Source organism: Aethalodelphis obliquidens, unplaced genomic scaffold, assembly GCF_003676395.1.
Source record: "Aethalodelphis obliquidens isolate GAN/ISIS:26980383/991018 unplaced genomic scaffold, ASM367639v1 scaffold4, whole genome shotgun sequence".
In the NCBI taxonomy this organism is placed as follows: Eukaryota; Metazoa; Chordata; class Mammalia; order Artiodactyla; family Delphinidae; genus Aethalodelphis; species Aethalodelphis obliquidens.
Window position 1 is genome coordinate 12,305,407 of NW_020837948.1, and position 19,603 is coordinate 12,325,009.

The following is a 19,603-nucleotide window of genomic DNA, read 5'->3' on the forward strand; positions in this document are numbered from 1 at the left end:
AGAAGAATACTCAGGCATAAATCACTGTTATCTAGGATTAGGCAATGGTTTCTTAGATTTGACACCAAAAGTACAAGCAACAAAAGAAAAAAGTAGATAAACTGAACTTTATAAATATAAAAACTTTTCTGTGGCAAAAGACACCATCAAGAAAGTGAAAAAATAATCACAGAGGGAAAATGTTTGCAAACTATATATCTGAAAAGGGACATAGAGCTAGAATATATAAAGAGATATTACAACTCAATAATAAAAAGACAAATAACCCAAGTTTAAAAATGAGCAAAGTATCTGAAGAGGTATTTCTACAAAGAAGATACACAGATGGCCAATAAATACATGAAAAGATGCTCAACGTCATTACTTATTGAGGGAATGCAAATCAAAAACACAATGAGATAAGGTTTCACACCCACCAGGATGGCTATAATCAAAAAGATAATAACAAGTATGGTGAGGATATGGAAACTTCATACACTGCTGGTAGGAATGCAAAATGGTACAGATGCTTTGGAAAACAAGTGCAGTAGTTCTTAAAAAGGTTAAACTTAGAGTTACCATACAACCCAGCAATTCCACGCCTAAGTGTATACCTAAAATATATACAACCACACAAAAACTGTACAAGAATGTTCATAACAGTATTTTTCATAATAGCCAAAAAGGTGGGAACAACCCAAATGTCTATCAACTGATGAATGGGTAAATAAAATGTTGCCTATCCACACAGTGGAATATTATTTGCTAGTCAAAAAGAATGAAGTATTGATATATGCTCCAATATGGGTGAACCTTAAAAACATACGCTAAGAGAAGGAATCCAGTTACAAAATACCACATATTATATGAATCTATACAATATCCAGAATACGCAAGTTTACAGAAACAGAAAGTAGATTAGTGGTTGCCTAAAGTAGAGAGAAGGGTGTGGGAGGGTGAGTTGGGAGTAAATGCAGAATGACTGCTAATAGGTACTAATAGGGTTTTTGTTGTGGGGTGGTAATGAAGACCTTCTAAAATTGATAGTGGTAATGGCAGTACAATTGTTTGAATACACTAAAAACCACTGAATTCTACACTTTAAATAGGTGAATTCTATGATATGTGAGTCTATCTATCTACCTACCTACCTACCTACCTACCTATCTATCTATAAAAAGGTTGCTAGTTATCAGCACTGAGCACCATGGTCCTCTCATATAATTCTCAGAAGTCTTCATCCACGCTGAAAATAAATCTCAGCGTAACTTCCCTCTCCCCCCAGCACTTCTTGGACTAAGTCCATGCATGGCAGTAGGGTGTAAAAGTTAAGAGAGCTGGCTACATGGTGGGACAGCATTGGTGCAAATCCCATTTCTCATGTTTACTGACTCTGGGACTCTGGGTCAGGCCACTTAACTTCTCTTTGCCTCAGTTTCCTCATCTGTAAAAAGGAGAAAATAATATTTTCTACCTCATAGAGCTGTAAGCCTGCAGTAAGCGCTCAATAAGCATTACTTATTATTATTTCTCTAGAGTCTTCTTTGTGTGCATTTTTGCTAAAAGGTAAGGCCACTCCATAATTTCCTCAACATGACAACTCTGGTATGGAGGCTAAGAGTCTTCTCTGAAAGACCCATCTTCTGAAAATATGAACCATCACTGAAGAGAATACTGGGCTCGTCACCATCAATTTCTCTTTTAGAGGACAAGTTAAAAAACTATTCTCGAGGATACTGAAGAATCACCAATATGGAAGCAGCTCTGTCTTACAAATCCCTCTCTCTTCTCTAAATATATATACAAATATATTTAGACACAAATATATACAAAGGCACACACAAATGACTTCCAATGAGAATATAATTTTAAACGAAAGTTTTGGTGCATTTATCTACCTCTAATCCTGTCTCCAGTTTAACAGGATTTCACTCTAAGTTGGCAATCAGCATTTAACATTTCAATTTACTTACAGAAGAAATGTTCATCAATATACTCAGTTCATTCTTTCCAATATCTGATAACTTTCCTATTGCATTCCCATTAGTAATTTTTCTCAATGAGGGTTTAAAATTCTATTTTTTGTCTTCTTTTGTCTTCTTAGAACACCCTTGAACTGACGTATCAAAAAGAAGAGCAAGATCCCAATTTGCTTGAGCATTTAGTGCCATCTCCCAAGTCTATATATCCTAAGTAAAAACATGGTTCTTCTCCCAAGACCACTGTTAGTTTGATAAACTTCCTGGCTGAAACCAAGAAGCCATATAAATAAGGAGAAACTTCTACCTTGTGGTTAGAAAATTTGTCCTCAATCATATTATGAATTTTTTTTTTTTTTTTTTTTTTTTTGCGGTACGTGGGCCTCTCACTGTTGTGGCCTCTCCCGTTGCGGAGCACAGGCTCCGGACGCGCAGGCTCAGCAGCCATGGCTCACGGGCCCAGCTGCTCCACAGCACGTGGGATCTTCCTGGACCGGGGCACAAACCTGTGTCCCCTGCATCGGCAGGCGGATTCTCAACCCCTGCACCACCAGGGAAGCCCCATATTATGAATTTTTAAGACAAATATTATTGTAAGAAATATTTCTAGTAATAAATATTTTAATATTTGCATATTAACCATAAAACTATTTAATAGTTTTGCCTCACTGAGGTGAACTTATTTTCTTATGGTTTATTTCAATCATTCTTTCCTCAATGCTCAAAAATACCACAGAGGTCTTGCTAAACTCTTCACAGCAATTCACAGTTTTCCCTTCTTGATGACGTGAATTCTGATAGTTTATTGGGTTGGCCAAAAAGTTCGTTCAGGTTTTTCCGTAACATCCATACCAGAAGGCTCAAGAGAATTGCTCTTGCCTGATTCAACAAAAAGTCATCCCTGGATTACAGATTAATTAGGCCTAGCAGTAATACTTCTTGGGTAAAAATTTGTCCGCTTCCTGGAGACTTTACCATATTTTCAATTTTTTCTGAAAAGTTGACCTGTGCATGTTTCTCTGAAGTAGCAAGGAACAGCGCTAGGCACAAGTTGGCGTGTTTCCCATTTCAAGTAGTTTCCCATTTCAAGTAGTGGCCCTTGGTTCTCACCTGACCATCCGGGGAGGCAGCGGCAATGGCCCGTGGTGGGGTGGCAGCCATCCGCATGGCTGCAGTCACAGCGCTCGGCACAGTTCAGCCCATACGTGCCATCCTGCATGGAAGATAGCAATGAGGGATGGGAATCCCATGGTGGGAGATGAGAGGGACCTCAGTCAGCCGTTTCAGAAACAGCACCCTCCCCTCCCAAACACCTCTCAGCAGCGTGCATTACAATCACCTCTTCCCATGTCTTCTTGGCCCCCCAAATATAGGCTAGGCTGCAAGAGGTAAGCATTTTTAAATCGCTCAAACCTTAGTTTATGTCTACCATACGAACGGTGAACCAACTATGCCAAACCAAATATAGGTAAACATGCCAATTAATTAAAATAACATTTATCTTACCATGAGCCACAACTCATAAAAATATTGTCTTTTTGTTCCTAAAGATTTTTATAAAATATTTCAGTACTCCTTACAGGGCATTTATTTTCCCCCATTGAGGTATAACTGACATACATTTTATTAGTTTCAGGTCTAAAATATAATGATTCGATATTTGTTTATATTGTGAAATGATCACCACAATAAGTTAACATCTGCCACCATACACGGCTCCAGAATTTTATTCTCCTACAAGGCATTCTATTCATTAGTGAAAAGGGAAGTCCCTGACCCACATAAAGAAAGCCTAAAACTTTAAAAATAACAGTTCTAATGATGAAGCTCATTTCCATAAATTGCCAATGAGATACACAGACCTAGGAGAAATTAACATCTTTTGTCACTTTTCCTAATTAGCATCCTCCTCTCCATGATGCCATCGAAACCACATGAAACATTCTGATTCAACCTCCTGAGCCAGGATGCAGTGTGTGTCGGCACCACCCCCACCCCCACCCCCGCCCTCATCCCCTCCCAGACCTTAATGTTTTCACATGCACGTCCGCGTTGGTGGTCCAGCAGAGATGAGACTCTTCACGGACGTGATCATTTAGTTTGTGGGAGAGGAATGAAAGTTCTGCATTTATAAGCCCTGCTCTTTTGCCAGGTCCTGACTGAGGGAGAGTACTACAAACCTCCCACAGCACCAAGCTGCAAAATTACCAACAGGGAGGCACCGAGAACCAGCATTAAACAGGTAGTGGGTGTTAGATGGCATAATCATTTGTCTAGTGCTTACTAAAATAAAATATTAAAAAAACACTTTTAGGTTCTACTAATGTTTGTTCTGGCTTATAGGATTTAGCTTTGCTACAGTGTGAGCCACTAAACCATCTTCAGCCTTTGCTGATTTATTAATGCATCTAATAATACATGAAAAAAAGGACTGGGGGCTTTGCTTTGTCCACACTCAGACTGGGAGTGAAGGGTGATCTTCAAGCCCACCTCAGAGCACTGATAATCTGTTCACTGGTGGATGACAGGAGGCAAAGCTAATCTAAGTTTGTCCCAGGGGTTTGGAGGGCATGGAATAGCCTCCGGTGAGATGCTCTCTAGCTGCCAAATGGGCTGCACTTAATGAGGAGGAAGCCCAGGGAGAAAAGCGCTCTGTGGAAGGACCCCCTCGAGGGGGCCAGTTCAGGGGGTCATGGTGTCACCTCACCATCAGATGATCCCCGGGAGGCAGAGAACACACACCACTGAGAGAATGCTTAATGGCTCGGGAGCGTAGGGAGAGAGAGCAATGGAAAAGAGGGAAGGAAACTGGCCCCGTGCGTGAGAGGAAGCAAGTGAAATGGGCTGTTACTACAGAATGCACTACCCGTTGCCCACCCTGTTGGCCTGCGGCACACTCGGCAAAGGGGTTCTGATGATGGGTGCCTCCAAAGTAGGTCAAGGGAACAGAGTCAGCCTTGAACCATGGAAATCTGTGGAGATTTGTGTTACTTCAGAGATATCTGTGTTAAAAGGCAGCTGTTTCCAAACCTTTCCCCACCTCACTGAGGCTTTCTGTGACACCATCACCACCCCCTTTCAATGTCCTGCCACTTTCCACCCCAAAGCCTGGAGGATTTCCATTATAATGGAAACACAATATTTGGAGAGTTGACAGGCATACACTGGGTGTTTGACAAATGCTGGTTACTGGCTGCCACGAAGATATGGGTATATTAGAATAGAGAAAACAGAGGGGAATGGTGGCGGGAACCAGGAGAGAGAGGAAGGGAGGGATTCTCACAAAGCTGCCTAACTAATTTCCACATCTATTCCTTTTCCTATCCTGTATCCAATCTGAGTTGAAACACCTCAATTCTTCTAGTAGTCACTATGGTTTGGTTCACTACCAGGCACTTTAAATCATGAAGTCTGCAAAAATAAGCTAACCCTCTGGCATCAGCTCCTCCCGGCCCTCCCAGTTGGGTCATACCTGGCAGGGAAATTCACATTTCTCCCCACGCCATCCAGGTGCACAGGTGCAGGTCCCATCCAGGGTGTTGCAGGCTCCGCCGTTGAGGCACTGGCATGTTAAGTTACAGCCAAAGCCCCATGTGCCACTGGGACAGCTGATGGAGCAGTCCACCCCGTGCCAGCCTGCCACGACAAGAGTGCCAGGGCACGTGAGCAAACAAAGGCAGCAGGGAGCTCTGCCCAGCCTTTCCAAGCCACTCTTCACCTGAGAAACATCTCAGAGGTGCACAGAAGTGCCCCTGCCACAGCTCAGGGAGCATTGGCTCTGCCACGTAAAGCCTCTATCAGAAATGAGCTAAAGCACCTGCACAGCTGTCAAGGATGCCAACGCTGAGAAGCACTACCGGGCTACTGGGGGAAGAGAGATGAAGTGAAGTTGCACAACGTACATCACTCACTGTCTAATGCGCAGTGATGCACATTGTGGGGTGCTGAGTTTTGTTCAGGTCAGCAAATGAAATATTTATATGGGAGGGAGAAGGAAAGTTTGCGTTTGAAAGAACAACCCCATCTTTAAAGCAGGAGCCCATGAACCATGAACAGTGAGTAGTATCCAGGATGCCGGCTGCTGCAGCAACTGTGAATAAACACGATCCGGCCCCCACGTACAATCAGGTGCTTGGCTGCATTCTTGTCAGGACTCCAGGCCAATCAATTTAGGGGAATGGACACATGTCTGCTTGCTTACGCTTCACCAAAGCACAGAGACTCACAGACTTTTGGAGCTGGCAGCGACTTCAGAGATAATCTCATGTGAGCCTCTCCCTTTGACTCACGAAAGCAGGAGAGCTCTCCCTGGCTAAGGGTCTTGCTGAGTCCAGGCACCGTATTTCTGCACAGCTGGAGCTAGAATCCTAGTTAAAGTTTCTTTCCTGTGCTTTTAGGAGTTAACAGGACTAGGATCAGGTAACAGACTCATTCACCCACTCACCTGCTTTGCAAGTACAAGACCCATCCACAGGAGAGCAGACAGCATCGTTTCTACAGCCGCAGAGAGAGGAACAATTTATCCCATAGGTTCCCAGAGGGCATGGGGTAGAGCAGTCAATTCCCTAGATGGGCGCAAATAGGAAAATGCATGCAATTTTACCACATGAAATAAGGCCAACACAAATGAACAAAAATATATCTTTTCCATTCTAATTACAGTCCCTCTCTAATTTTAACACATTGTATTTTTAAGAGTTATTATAACATCACCACTATACTAATTGTACAGATTCAAGGGCAATGCTAGCTGGCCTATATTTAGGATACAGTATTGAATAGGACCCCCAAAAAGCCTGCTGCCTTCATTAGTTTTCCTTGGTAGCAAATAAATTCAAAACCTTCTGTCCTTGCTCAGACAAGTAGATATAGAACAACAAACTGTAGCTGTACAATTACTGTCAATAAACTTAAATATGAACTATACATTAAATTGCAATGCTTCCTAGACTGCCTTGTATAACATGTAATACGATTAGCGGGTGAGGCAAAGGAATAGAACACACTCAGCCAGCAGCATGATTCAATTTATTATCTGACAGGGAGCTTTTAAACATAGAAGTTGGTTACCAAAGGTGACTGGAGGTCACCCTCCTTTAAAAACAGGAGACTCTTAAGGATAATTCAAGGGCTCAACCAAAGAATTGTGACACAGGTTAGAAAATCCTGTAAAGATCTCAGCTCTGAGACTTTATGACTCACTCATTCTATATTATGTGCTCTGGAGTAATCATCAACATTCTTCACAGTTTAATGTTCTCTCAAAAAGGGGAGAAAATAACTCAAGAACAACCCATTTTCCTTCAAAACAAAAATTTCTAATCTGTTGCTAAGAAATCCTGGAAACTAGGCAAAATTCTTTTCTGTTAGCTTATAGGCATATTGGAAAGGTCTAGATTCTCAAAGGGACTGAAAAACTTATATACTACTAATCCTTGGATATTAATATATAATAAATGCTAACGATGTAGTATGCACCTTCAAATTGCATGGAATTAAAACAAAAACGGTTGACAATAATACATATCCTACTTGGAAAATTTCTTTGCTACCTATAAAACATGATAAAATAATTACATAAGGAATAATTAAAATACATCTTACTTCATGACATATATTAATTAAATAATTAAATATTAATGCCACTTTATAGTCTCACCGGCTTGCCCAGTTATCATTCTCAGGTAAGTATATCTCTTATTATTACTTTTCTCTTCATTTTCTTCCTTGTTAATGATGTGATTGATTTTTAGCACATTCACTGGACTTCAGAAAAGGTCATATAAATCATGGTATCAATATGCTCCAAGCTGCACCCCTTATCTCCTTCCTCCACAGCCCAAGCCACTCACTTTGAATCCTGGGGCACAGGTGCACTTTCCTGTCACACTGTCACAGTCAGCCCCGTTTTGGCAGCTGCAGATCTGTTGGCAAGCTTCCCCGTAGAATCCAGGAGAACAGGTCTCATTACAGTAGAGTCCTGACCAGCCTGGCTTGCAGGCACACTCTCCAGACATGGGGTGACAGCTGAGAGACGTGGATGAAAGGAGCAAGTCACTCTCGGGTAAACATGACACCCAAGGCCCGTGCAAATGTTGCTTTAGCCATGATCATTAAATGTGTGGGTAATTCCATGCACGATAATTTAAACTTCATTCCCAGTCTTGGTATGATTTAATTAATCGGCTGAAACCTGATTGGTACCACAAATGTTGCATGAAATCAGCATCATGTTCTAGCAGGATGACTCTAAACAACTGTGTCCTTTTGTCTGAAACTCATTTTAATTTTTGTAAAGTGAAAGCACTAATTTGATAAGATGTCAACTAGAGGAGACTATCTAAAGAACTCCATCCAATGAACACTACCAAGTCAGTTCACCAGAGTGATGTCCAAGGAACTCCAGGAGCAGCGACCTTTTTAGTCTATTTCTTCTCTCGGCTCCCCATACCTGGTGGCAGAGCAGCTGTCTCTACCTGAAACAGCAGTCGCATTGATGGGCCGGGCAGCCAGCTGTCACCCCATAGCAAATGGACACATCAGCTGCGCTAAGAGGCACGGGTTAGCGAGGCTCACACAACAGGGTGCTCTGTAACACTCAAAACACATGTGCTTCTCGCCAAAGGAAAATCTGAACAATCAAACTAGCTCTGCTCACAACTGAAAGACTGTTGAAGATGGTGTTTCTCCCCTGATGGAGATAAAACCCTCCCCTTAACTCAGGCCAACAACAAAACCCACTGTTTCATCCAGACATTTGCTAAATGACCTCTCACCGGAGGACTGTTCATAGATTTTCTGCAAAAAAACCATGACCTGGAAGGGATGAAGACTGAGACTGTACATTCCAGCTCTCCCACTACCTGGTCAACATCAGTGAAAACACATAACCTCCCTGTGCCTGACATCCTAATCTGTCAAGTGAGGGTCTCAGCCACACCCCATAATCTCATTTCCTATCTCTTTTTCTTAAAGAAAAGGCCTGTGGGTTAGATAGTTTGTTACTCATTTTTAGAAATTTATTTAAATATACTTTTAGGTCCCTATTGCGACTAAGTGCCCAGAAGCAAAGGCCTAGGCATCCGTCACAAGCATTACTCAGGAAACATGACAGGAAGAAATATTCAAGCACAACTCTACATTTAAGATGGTTTCTTGGGTATATAAGGTTTGGACTCATAAGATAAGAGTTTGAATCTCAAATCAACTTAGAACTACTCAGATCTACTTATCTGCTATTTATCCTTGGGCAAAATACCTGGCATCTCCATGACTTTTCAAATTTAACCATCAAACACGGAGCTCTGGTTCTTCCCTTTCTTCATTCCTCACTCAGTGTTTCCTTTCAACTGCTTTCCACTGAAGTAATGGCACCACCAGCCACTCAGTGGTTTAAGCTAAAAACCTCACAGTTATCCTTGATAACTCCTTCTCCCTCATCTCCCATATTAACTTCATCACTAGGACCTAACCATTCTAACTCCAAAATATGTCTTGAATCTATCCACATCGCTCCATCTTCAGTGTCACCATCCCACTCCAAGGCAAGGTCATCTTTCTCCTACACTCCTGAATAGCTTTCCGACTTTCTTCCCTGCATTCACTCATGCCTCATCACCTAAAAAGTAGATCATATGGTATCATTTTCCTTAAAATTCTTCAAAGACTCTGTTTGAAGCCTATACTCAGAATAAAATCCATACTGTTTAATACAGCTAGAGTGAAGATTATTTATTGTCTAAACCAGGACATTTTTAAGAGTGAAGAGGGAGTTACTAATAATTACATTAGGGCAATAGGCCTAAACCAAACAGTTCCTGTGACATCAGATATATGATGACCCTAAATATAGCCCATAGGCCTTCATCATTTGGCTACTGCCTTCTTTCCGACCTCTTCTTTCATCGTTATTCTCTCTTTATTACTATGTTCAACCGCAATAGATTTCTTTTAGTTTGTAAGAGCATTGAGGTTTTTCAACTTAAGGGCTTCACATGGGCTATTCCATTTGCCAGGAATGCTGTCTCCCCACTCCTGGCCTAGCTCTCTCCATCTTCTCCTTCCAGGCTAAGCTTAAATCTCTCTTACTTAGAGAGGCCTTCCCTGACCACTCATGTTTCAGTTAGGTCTCTCCTATTATTCTCTTTCACTGCACCCTGCTCATCTCACCTATCACAATCTGTAATCTTATGTTTATTTTTATAATCCTTCCCCTGTCTTCTTTCCCATTTAGACTTCCAGCTCCATGAGGACAAGAATTCAGGGTGTTTTGTCACCTGGCCGTGGGCACAGTAGCCCACGGTAAGCACTGATCGAGCGAACAAGTGAAACTGTCAACAGTTGATGTGTGGTGGGGTCTGACTCCAGGGATCGTGCTTTCCCACACAAATCTGCTTCCCCTGATCTCTCGAAGTCATCCAGCAATGTTAAATTATAATCTGTATGTCTGCAATACAAAGGCCAGATTTCCCCTAAAATTAGTTTTTTTAATGTCAAATTTATGACTTAAAAGGAATCACCATTAATTGCAGGAGACAGTCACTTAAGTGACATTTATGATGATATTGTAAGCAGGTGCACAGACTAGCACTAGCACTGAATGTATGCTAAGCAATCCATGTGCATGATTTCATTTAATGCTCACAGTGTTAGGTATGATTCCATTTTATAAATGAGGGAAGAGAGACCTGGAAAGGAATTTATTCAAAGTCTTGCACAGGTAGTGGCAGAATCAAACTTGAACCCAGATTTCTTTCTTTGTTTTCACACCAAAGGAAAAGGAAGTTTGATAGCAGCCTGCTAGGAGGTCTATATATGAAAAAGAATTGCTAAAATTTAAATTTTAAAACTGCAAGGATAAAAGGGGTAGCAGGACCAATAAAAGCTTGTATTGTGCAAGAAGCATGGACAAATTTAAGTTTATTTTAGAAAGGCCCTACATATGACAAAAAGAAAAGAAATATTCCAAGTGATGGATTGGTTAAAGTAGTTCACCTTAAGATACTATTTAAAAAAAGGACATATTTTGATAGAAAATATTATTCTACATTAAAAGGTAGAAAATAATATTCATGGTATAGATATAAATGTTAAGCAGAATGGGACAGAGAATTGAACTAAGCTAGAGGCAGGCAGAGAAATTGATATTCAATGCCCCCCACTGAGTATTAGTGCAGCACACTGGTTCTCAAATTGATTGACACCAAAATTAGTATTCTGCAATTTGTAATTATATGTAGGAAGCCAGAGCACTTTGGAGGCATTTGATGGGTTCTCATGCAGGCAGCTTAATTGGTAATGAGATTTACGTGTTGTTGTTAGAGCAGCAGAGTGGAGGTTGAAGGGTAATATCCTCCTACCTGATTTCTTTCTAAAGAACAGATTGCTCTGTGTAATATGAAGATCGGATTAAACATAGATAGGAATATCTACCATTTTTTACACATATATAACTAGATAAAAATATTCTAGTAAAGTTTTTCAGTTTAAGAGTTAAATTATTACAGGTATCCTATATAATATTGGCTAAAAGAGAATGAATCATTGAACTTCCTTTTATTCATTTCCTTAGATATTATTCATGCTCAAATATATGACAATTAGGTGGCATTTGCAAATAGGCACACCCTGATTGCCCACAGCTATTAAATGTCCTTATTAACAAGAGCTAATATACATATCCCATGTGGAATCTCAGTGAATCTTGAATTTTGTTTTCCTGTTCAAAATCATTTCCACTATAAAAGTTAGTTTTAAGAAGTCCAGTTCACAGAGAGTGTCCTTAGGCTCTATAACAGTGCTGTAATTTAAAATACTAATATCACTTATAAATATATTTAAATTCATTTCAACCTTACGATAGCTTGCAAAATAAAGATGGCTACAAACGCTTTGTAACTCCTCCCACTAAGAGGTGGAGTATAACAAATCTGGACTTGGTTGTGTTACCTGCTTTGTCTAAAAGGACATTAGCAAACATGACAATAACCAAAGGTTTGAAAAGTGTTTCCATGTTGGGGCTTGCCCTCTCTCTTGCTGCTGTTGGAAGCCAGTCACCACTTACAGAAGCCCAGGCTAACCTGTTAGATGCTGGGGACATATGGCTCAGTCACTCCCATCACCTAGCTAAATGCTAGACTTGTGAGTGAGGAATTCCAGTGAGGAATTCCAGGAATTCCAGCCTCTAGTTGATCTTCCAGCTGAACATAGGCAGACCAGCAGAACAACCACCAAGCTGAGCCCAGCCCAAAGAATCAAGCAAAAAATCATCAGTTAACAAATAATTGTTGTTTTAGACCACTAAGTTTAGGGTAGGTTTTTTTTTTATGCAGCAAAACTAACTGATACAAACCCTTACTCAAATATACGGCTTCAATATATGTCAATACAGACATATCCACAGAACTAAAAATTTACCTAAAGACACTGTAAACTGATAGTGTGCATTAGTTATTTCATTAATTATGACAAAGACTTTTAGGATAAATATACATCATGTATTATGCAATAGTAAGCTACACTCTTGCCTGATTAAATGGTAAGTTAGACTTTCAATTAATACAAAGATTCTATGCCTTTTGGTTCAAAGGGAACCTTGTGTTTCTAGGAATTTTACATAGAAGTTCAAGATATAAGAATAGATGTGTGGCTTCAACTGTGAATTCAAAAAGGCAGAGTCATATAATCAACATTCAACTGGTCTTAACAGAAATTTGTACAAGCTAATTTTAAAAAATAGCTGTCATTATCTAGAGAAGCCACTTCATAGGCTAATTGTTTTTTAATCTTCTGATTATTTGTTATACATTATTAGACAGATTTTAGTGTTCTTTTGATCTATGTGACTATCAAATAAGTTCATGTACTTGTTTGTTAAAGCGTACATGCTTAGGTACACATGACCTATGTCAAAATTATATGGTACTGACGTCAACCTAAAAACTGTCCACTTGCACCTTGCAGCTACTAATATGGTAACTAATTCCAACAAAATCAACATTTCCTCTGCTTCTCCAATCCTTCTCATAGCAGAGATCCTTTGTATACGTTTATTAATCTATTTGATTTCAGGCTGCATCTGTATACAATGAAACAGCACACTGGCATTAAAAAGTCCTTAGCCATTACTAATGACTTGAGCCAAACTAATGAGCCAAACTTATGACTTGTCCCTAATCCTGCCAGCTCCTTCAACACTAAAGAGTTGGAAAACAAAATCCTGCAGAGATTATTCATTTTTACTCCCCAAACTGTCATGTAAAGAGTGGCAATATTTTCCAGTGAAGAAAACCAGAAGTTGACTAAAGTAGCTTACTAAGTTGCTTGAGACACATTAAGAATGCACTTCTTGGGCTTCCCTGGTGGCGCAGTGGTTGGGAGTCTGCCTGCCGATGCAGGGGACGTGGGTTCGTGCCCTGGTCCGGGAGGATCCCACATGCCTCAGAGCGGCTGGGCCCGTGAGCCATGGCCGCTGAGCCTGCGCGTGCGGAGCCTGTGCTCCACAACGGTAGAGGCCACAGTAGTGAGAGGCCCGTGTATCACAAAAAAAAAAAAAAAAAAAGAATGCACTTCTTTGATATGTCCCACTAAAATGTATTTCAGCACACACACACACACACACACACACACACACAGTGCAGAGTCCTTTTCTTTTTTTTTTTCTTTTTGGCTCCCAACAAAGGTTTAAAGAAGAGACCCACTACAGGCTTCTATTTACTTTTAACTTTTGTGCATTTGAGATTTGACGTGGTCACAAGTTACCTTTCAGAAACATAAATGAAGTAACAGTTGTGCTGAACGCAAATGAAGGTAATTCTGGTGTCATCTGAACTGCTATACAATGCACTGCATTTTTCTCAAACTCAACTTTTCCAGCAGTATGCAAACGAGGCCCAGAACTTTAAGTGATATGTATCTGGTCCTTGGGGGAGGGAGAGGAAGAAACGGTTGGATAGATATTTTCAGGGGCAAACAAGGTACAGAAAAGTGGGTGGGATCTTGGTTTCCTGTTCATAAGTTCTTCGAGAAATTTTTGAGCCAAAAGACCTCTATGAATTCTATGTCCAAGTAATCAATTCTGAACACATATCTCACAACCACATGTGACACACTGTCACAAAACTTCCACCAGTACACTTCCTGGCTAGGCAGACGTCAAGTAAAAGAGGCTGCAGTGAGAATCATTTTGTGATAGTTTTACATACTAAACTGGGCTTAACCTATGTCTCTCATTGTATCTTTGCTTCTAAGGGAATGTCCCTCTCTTAGGGATATATTCTACTAACCTCAGCAAGTTTAATATTTTCTAGTGGCCATTAATAGAGAATAGGGGTTCATATCCATCCACGGCCATCTAACAATTTTAGCACTTCTGACTTGTTCCATTAAGTGGAAAAGACTTCTGTTTACTTAGTGGTTCCTGCCCTGGATGACCCAGAGGCAAGAAGGGTCTCAGGGTGGAAATCTCTCTGCCAATCCCTCCTTCTAAATAGTGGACACTGCGGTGAAAACTTTAATAGGACACATCATTCCAGGGGCAGCTGACCCTCACCTATGAGTGTTGTCCAGGTGGCAGGGACACCACTTGTCACATTTGATGCCATAGAGCCCTTCTGGACACAGGCGCGCCTCACAGCGGTCGCCAGCAAAGCCTGCTTCACAGAGGCAGGAGCCGCTCACGTGGTAACACTTCCCTCCATTGACACATTGGCAGGTCTCTGCACAGCGAACTCCGTAGGTGCCAACGGGACACTCATCCTGGCACCTGTCATGCAGGAGGCGGGAGCATAAAATAGATTAGTCAGTGCCTTGTGGAAATACACAGTTGATTCAGATAGGCTTTGTTACGTTTACAATGATATCCTTTTTGGATTTGACATTTATTTGGTAATTGTACCATTACAGATATGAAAAGCATTAAGATAAATTATAGTAGTAACAGTAGTATGACCTGTTTAAAGAAATAGCAAAAACAAAAACAAAATAAAATTATGAGCTTGGGATGAAAAGCATGTTTTACACCTAGTCCTTGCTAAAGGCGTACATAGCACTTTAGAAGATACCAGGAAAGGGAGAAGATGAACTGCCCTAGTGTGAGTTCCCAGCCCATCATTAGGGAATTAAAATATATGCTTTCTCTAAAAAAGAATGAAATAATACCATTTGCAGCAACATGGATGGACACAGAGGTTATCACATTAAGTACGTCAGACAGAGAAAGACAAACATCATACACCACTTATATGTGGAATCTAAACAAATGACACAAATGAACTCATTTACAAAACAGACTTACAGACATAGAAAACAAACTTACGGTTACCAGAGGGGGTAGTGGGCAGGGGGAGATAAATTAGTAGTTTGGGATTAACAGGTACACACCACTATATACAAAATAGGTAAACAACAAGGACCTCCTGTATAGCACAGGGAACTATACTCAATATCTTTTAATAACCTAAAATGGAAAAGAATCTGAAAAAGAATATGTATAATCACATTGCTGTACACCTGAAACTAATACAGCATTGTAAATTACCTATCTTCAATTAAAATAAGATATATGCTTTCCCCATTTCAAAGAGAAAACTTTGTAGCAAACTTGAAACGAAATATGAATTCTCTTGGCTTTCACATTGACAGTAATTTTTAATTTCAGCCACGTATCTGCTCTTTTCAAAGCTGAATGGCAACCACTGCTCCTCATTTAGAGTTATGGAGCTAAATAAACAAAGCCCTCCTTAGATGTGGGCAAGTCTGAGCTACTGAAATGAGTGTCCTCAGCTTCAACCTGGGGAACTCCTGCCGGGAGCCGGTAGAGATGCTGGGAGTTCTCGAACACAGAATTTGTTATTAAATGGGGTTTTGTCCTCTGTTGGGAAGAAGGGCTACTAAATAGTAAGAAAAAAAGATTCACTTTATTGTCTTTTAAAAAATGGCCTAACAGTGTGGTCCCGGCATAAGGAAATGCTCTAGGTAAGTTGGATCTGGTGGGAAGCTGAGTTGCTGGAGGGAATTGAGAAGAGAAAATCATCATGGCTCCATGGAACGCAAGACTAGCTATCGGGCCAGCCAAGTTTCTTTCTGACCAGGCAAGGTGACTTGAAGGAGCCCTTTCTGCCAAGGGAGGGGAAGCCGGGGTCTCGCCTACCCAGAGTGCTGCCACAAGCAGGGTACCCTCTGTGAGTCGCAGCAGCCACTTCCCATGTGGCTCTCAAGTCACGCCAGACCCAGAGTCCAAAATGTAGGTCAGCACTGCATTTTTTCAAATGGGTACAGGGCAAGGGCAAGTGCATGATAATGAATCCAAGCAGACTTCAAAGCAACAGCAAAGAGGCTGAAAAGCAAACATTTTCCACAAGGCTTTGCACAGTTTTAATGATAGGGTGTGAGGACTAACCATACCAAGGCTGGATGGGATTCTATTTAAGGGCAGAGGATAAATCTTGAGAACCCTTTGATATTTTTCTCCTTAACCCTGGTTCTGGCATGTATTTAGGGAAAAGGGCCTCTTGCAAATTTAGTTTCACAGACTCTAGACATCTTTAGGCTTGTCAATGGCAAAGTCTTCAAATCAACCACTCAACAAAGCATTAGAAAAGTTCTGGAGTAATTGAACCAAGTTTATTTAGCAAAAATCAGATGTGTGCTGCAAGGGTACACATGAGTAAACCTATTTTTAGAGCAGAGTATTTTTTAAAGGTACTCTATTTTTAACTTGTAAGAAGCTTTACTAAGCCAAGTCACTTAGTTTACTCCTTAAAGATGTAAACTTTGGAGAAAGAAATGCTATAGGACAATCATTGGGCCTCCTCATGGCTCCACTAAAGGCTGGCAAGACAGCTTGGCAACCTGTCTGTCCAGACATCCTTGCAAGGCAGTACCAGAAAAAAAGAGAAAGTTATGCTCAAGGTAAATAAAATCACTAAAAGAAACCCAAATGTTATGCTTTGGACTCCAGGATTTTAACTCAGGAAAAAGCACAGCTCTACAAGTGGGGAACAGGATAAAAACGTGAAGCATGGAAAACTGTCTGCCACCAAATGACAGGGGAGCAGTGTGTCTATTCTGTCCTATCTTGGCAGGGACTTCCTTCTCTCTGAGAAAACAAAATCCATAATAGCTGGGCCTGACCCATATTTACCTTTCTAACATATACTTAAACATACTGAGTTTCTGTTTTAAATGGCAAAAAGCCATTTGAATTTTACTTACTGAAGTAGCCAGTAAAGTTTGGTTTACCTTCCCACTTGTTTTTTGTCAATGTTGTACTTGTAAGAGAATCCTATTAATAATAGTTATGTCTGCTTCCACCTACCACACCAAAATGGTAGGATATCTTTCTAGAAGTAGGTATTTTCCACCTTAAAAATAAATGCAATCATGAAGTAGCTTACATCCTTCTCATTGGCTGAATTAGAAGTCTTTGTCAAGCAGTCTTATCTCCCTTTTGGGCTTTTTCTAAAAGAAGCATCATTTCCCAACGAATTTTATGCCCTTAATGTTGCTTTTGTGGTCACATGTGGAATAAGAAAACTAATTTTAGAAGTCATTAAAAGAGGAAATATTTTCTTAGGAGAGATGGCAGAGAGGCAGATAAAAATATAGCAATAAATATTGGCCATAGTAGAAATATGAAAATGTGAAGTTCCTATTTTATTTTTTTAGATTTTGAATAATACCCTGGAATTGGGAAAAATGGACAAGCATTAAGTAGAGATAACCTCATAAAACATGACACCAATACCCAAACCAGTGAGGGTCACAGGCTTGTTTGAATATCATTTTGATTATCATATTGCATCTCACTGTGAACTTATGGAAAAGGAAGTGAGTTAGCACATAAGGGGCGCCAGCTTCCTTTTTCTCCTTTGTCCTTTTGAGCATGGCCCTCCAAGAGTGACCTGAATAAATGGGCCAAACCATGATTTAGTGTGAAAGAATCACATTCCTCATTAAACTGGGATCAATAGATAGGCTGCCTACCTTTCAAACATCTAGAACTGCTGCTCTGGGGAAATATAAAGAATGCTGGGAAAGAGCCAACTTTTCCACAATCCCAGAAGCAGGAAAGAGTTCCTCCATTGAAGGCCAGTTCTGCATCCCCCAATTCCTGTCTCCAATTTTGGACTTCACCTCCTTTGGCCCACATTCTTCTTCACTTTCAGGGTGGTACAGAAGACAGCATGGCAGGCTGGCTTCACCGTAACAGAGTCCATAACTGATCCACGGATCTCTCCACTCAGCTAACACGTAAGGAGCACCAATTATGTACATGGACTCATGCTAGGCCATCGAAGGCCCCAGTGCGATGATGCCATGACAACCCATCAGCATTAAGAACACTCTTTTAACCCCTTCAGAAGAATTTTTGTGAGGATCTGAAAGCCATGCTCTCACCACTCATACTTGGCTGTGCCGCATGAGATTTCCTCACCACGCTGTCCTCTCAACCGTCCCACAAACCCTACAGCCTATTATGGGGGCATCCCACGATCTGCTCTGCCTGCTTACAAGGTGCCCGTTTTGTTTGTTCTGTTTTCTCTCTGGCTGGGAGGGCCGTCCCCACATCCTGGGTACACTCTGGGCCAGCTGCCTGCGGTGGTACCTGTTTCCCTCTGATCTGACCTCAGTGATCAAGTTTCGCTGACTTCTCAAAACAGGGGAAATGGCAAGTCCCCAGGCCTTTGGGCTGCTTTCCCCGCACCTCCTGCCACAGATGGTTCTATAACCACTTATTATTTCCCTTTCACGATGACAAATGTGCTTGTTGTCATTGTGTTGTGTGTGTGTGTGTGTGTGTGTGTGTGTGTGTGTGTGTGTCTGCATGTGTTAACTCTTGAACCCAGATAGTGAGAGCAGAATTGAAAACAGGAGTCATGTCATCAGTTCATCGGAAAAACAACAGTTATAAAAACAAGTCAAGAAGCAAGTTCCCTCTTCACTTTCCTTCTCTTTCTCTAGCTCTTTGCCAGCTTTGCCTCAAATCTAAAACTCACCTGAAAATTAGCTGTTATCCCCTTTCCCTGTATGTTATGTTCCCTGTATGTTATCCCCTTTCCCTGTATCATGTAAAGATGAGTATAAGCCGGCCTGTATGTTTGTTGATTTTGTGTTTCCTTGAATTTGAGACTTAAATCCCTACAGGGCAAGAAAACCATTATATTTAAATTTTTAGGGTCCAAAAATATTACACAGAACTATTATTTAGGGTTCTGCTTGGTCCCATGCCTCTCCTTTCCTGACTCATCTTTCTATATTAAGATATTAATGCCACATGGATCCAGAACTCATCTAACAACATCATTTTCCAAAATACAATCATAAACCAGGATGTAGGGCACAAAAACTTTCTGAGTAGCCCAATTACATGTTGTAAAAACCATGTGCTAAAGGTGTCAATACTTCATAACATCAAAAAACTAAGGAAAATATGTAGCTATATTAACAAAAGATGAAAAAGTCTTTAATGAAATTAAACAGATACTACTAACAAAAGTTCCTAATAAAAATAGGAATTAAAAAAAAAAAACAGGGCTTCCCTGGTGGCGCAGTGGTTGAGAGTCTGCCTGCCAAAGCAGGGGACACAGGTTCAAGCCCTGGTCTGGGAAGATCCCACATGCCGCAGAGCAACTAGGCCCATGAGC

The 19,603-nt window shown here is 40.8% G+C and overlaps 1 protein-coding gene across 1 annotated transcript in view; it reads right to left on the bottom strand.

Moving 5' to 3' along the window:
- The window catches only part of MEGF10 (multiple EGF like domains 10), a 366,625-nt gene that overhangs the window by 31,566 nt on the left and 315,456 nt on the right, over positions 1 to 19,603 (bottom strand). The window contains exons 11-15 of the mRNA XM_027098843.1: positions 14,509 to 14,721; positions 7,811 to 7,985; positions 6,403 to 6,523; positions 5,431 to 5,594; positions 3,069 to 3,171 (exon numbers count right to left, since the gene is read on the bottom strand). Coding sequence (XP_026954644.1) covers positions 3,069 to 3,171; positions 5,431 to 5,594; positions 6,403 to 6,523; positions 7,811 to 7,985; positions 14,509 to 14,721 — 776 coding nt within the window. The remainder of the gene's footprint in view (positions 1 to 3,068; positions 3,172 to 5,430; positions 5,595 to 6,402; positions 6,524 to 7,810; positions 7,986 to 14,508; positions 14,722 to 19,603) is intronic.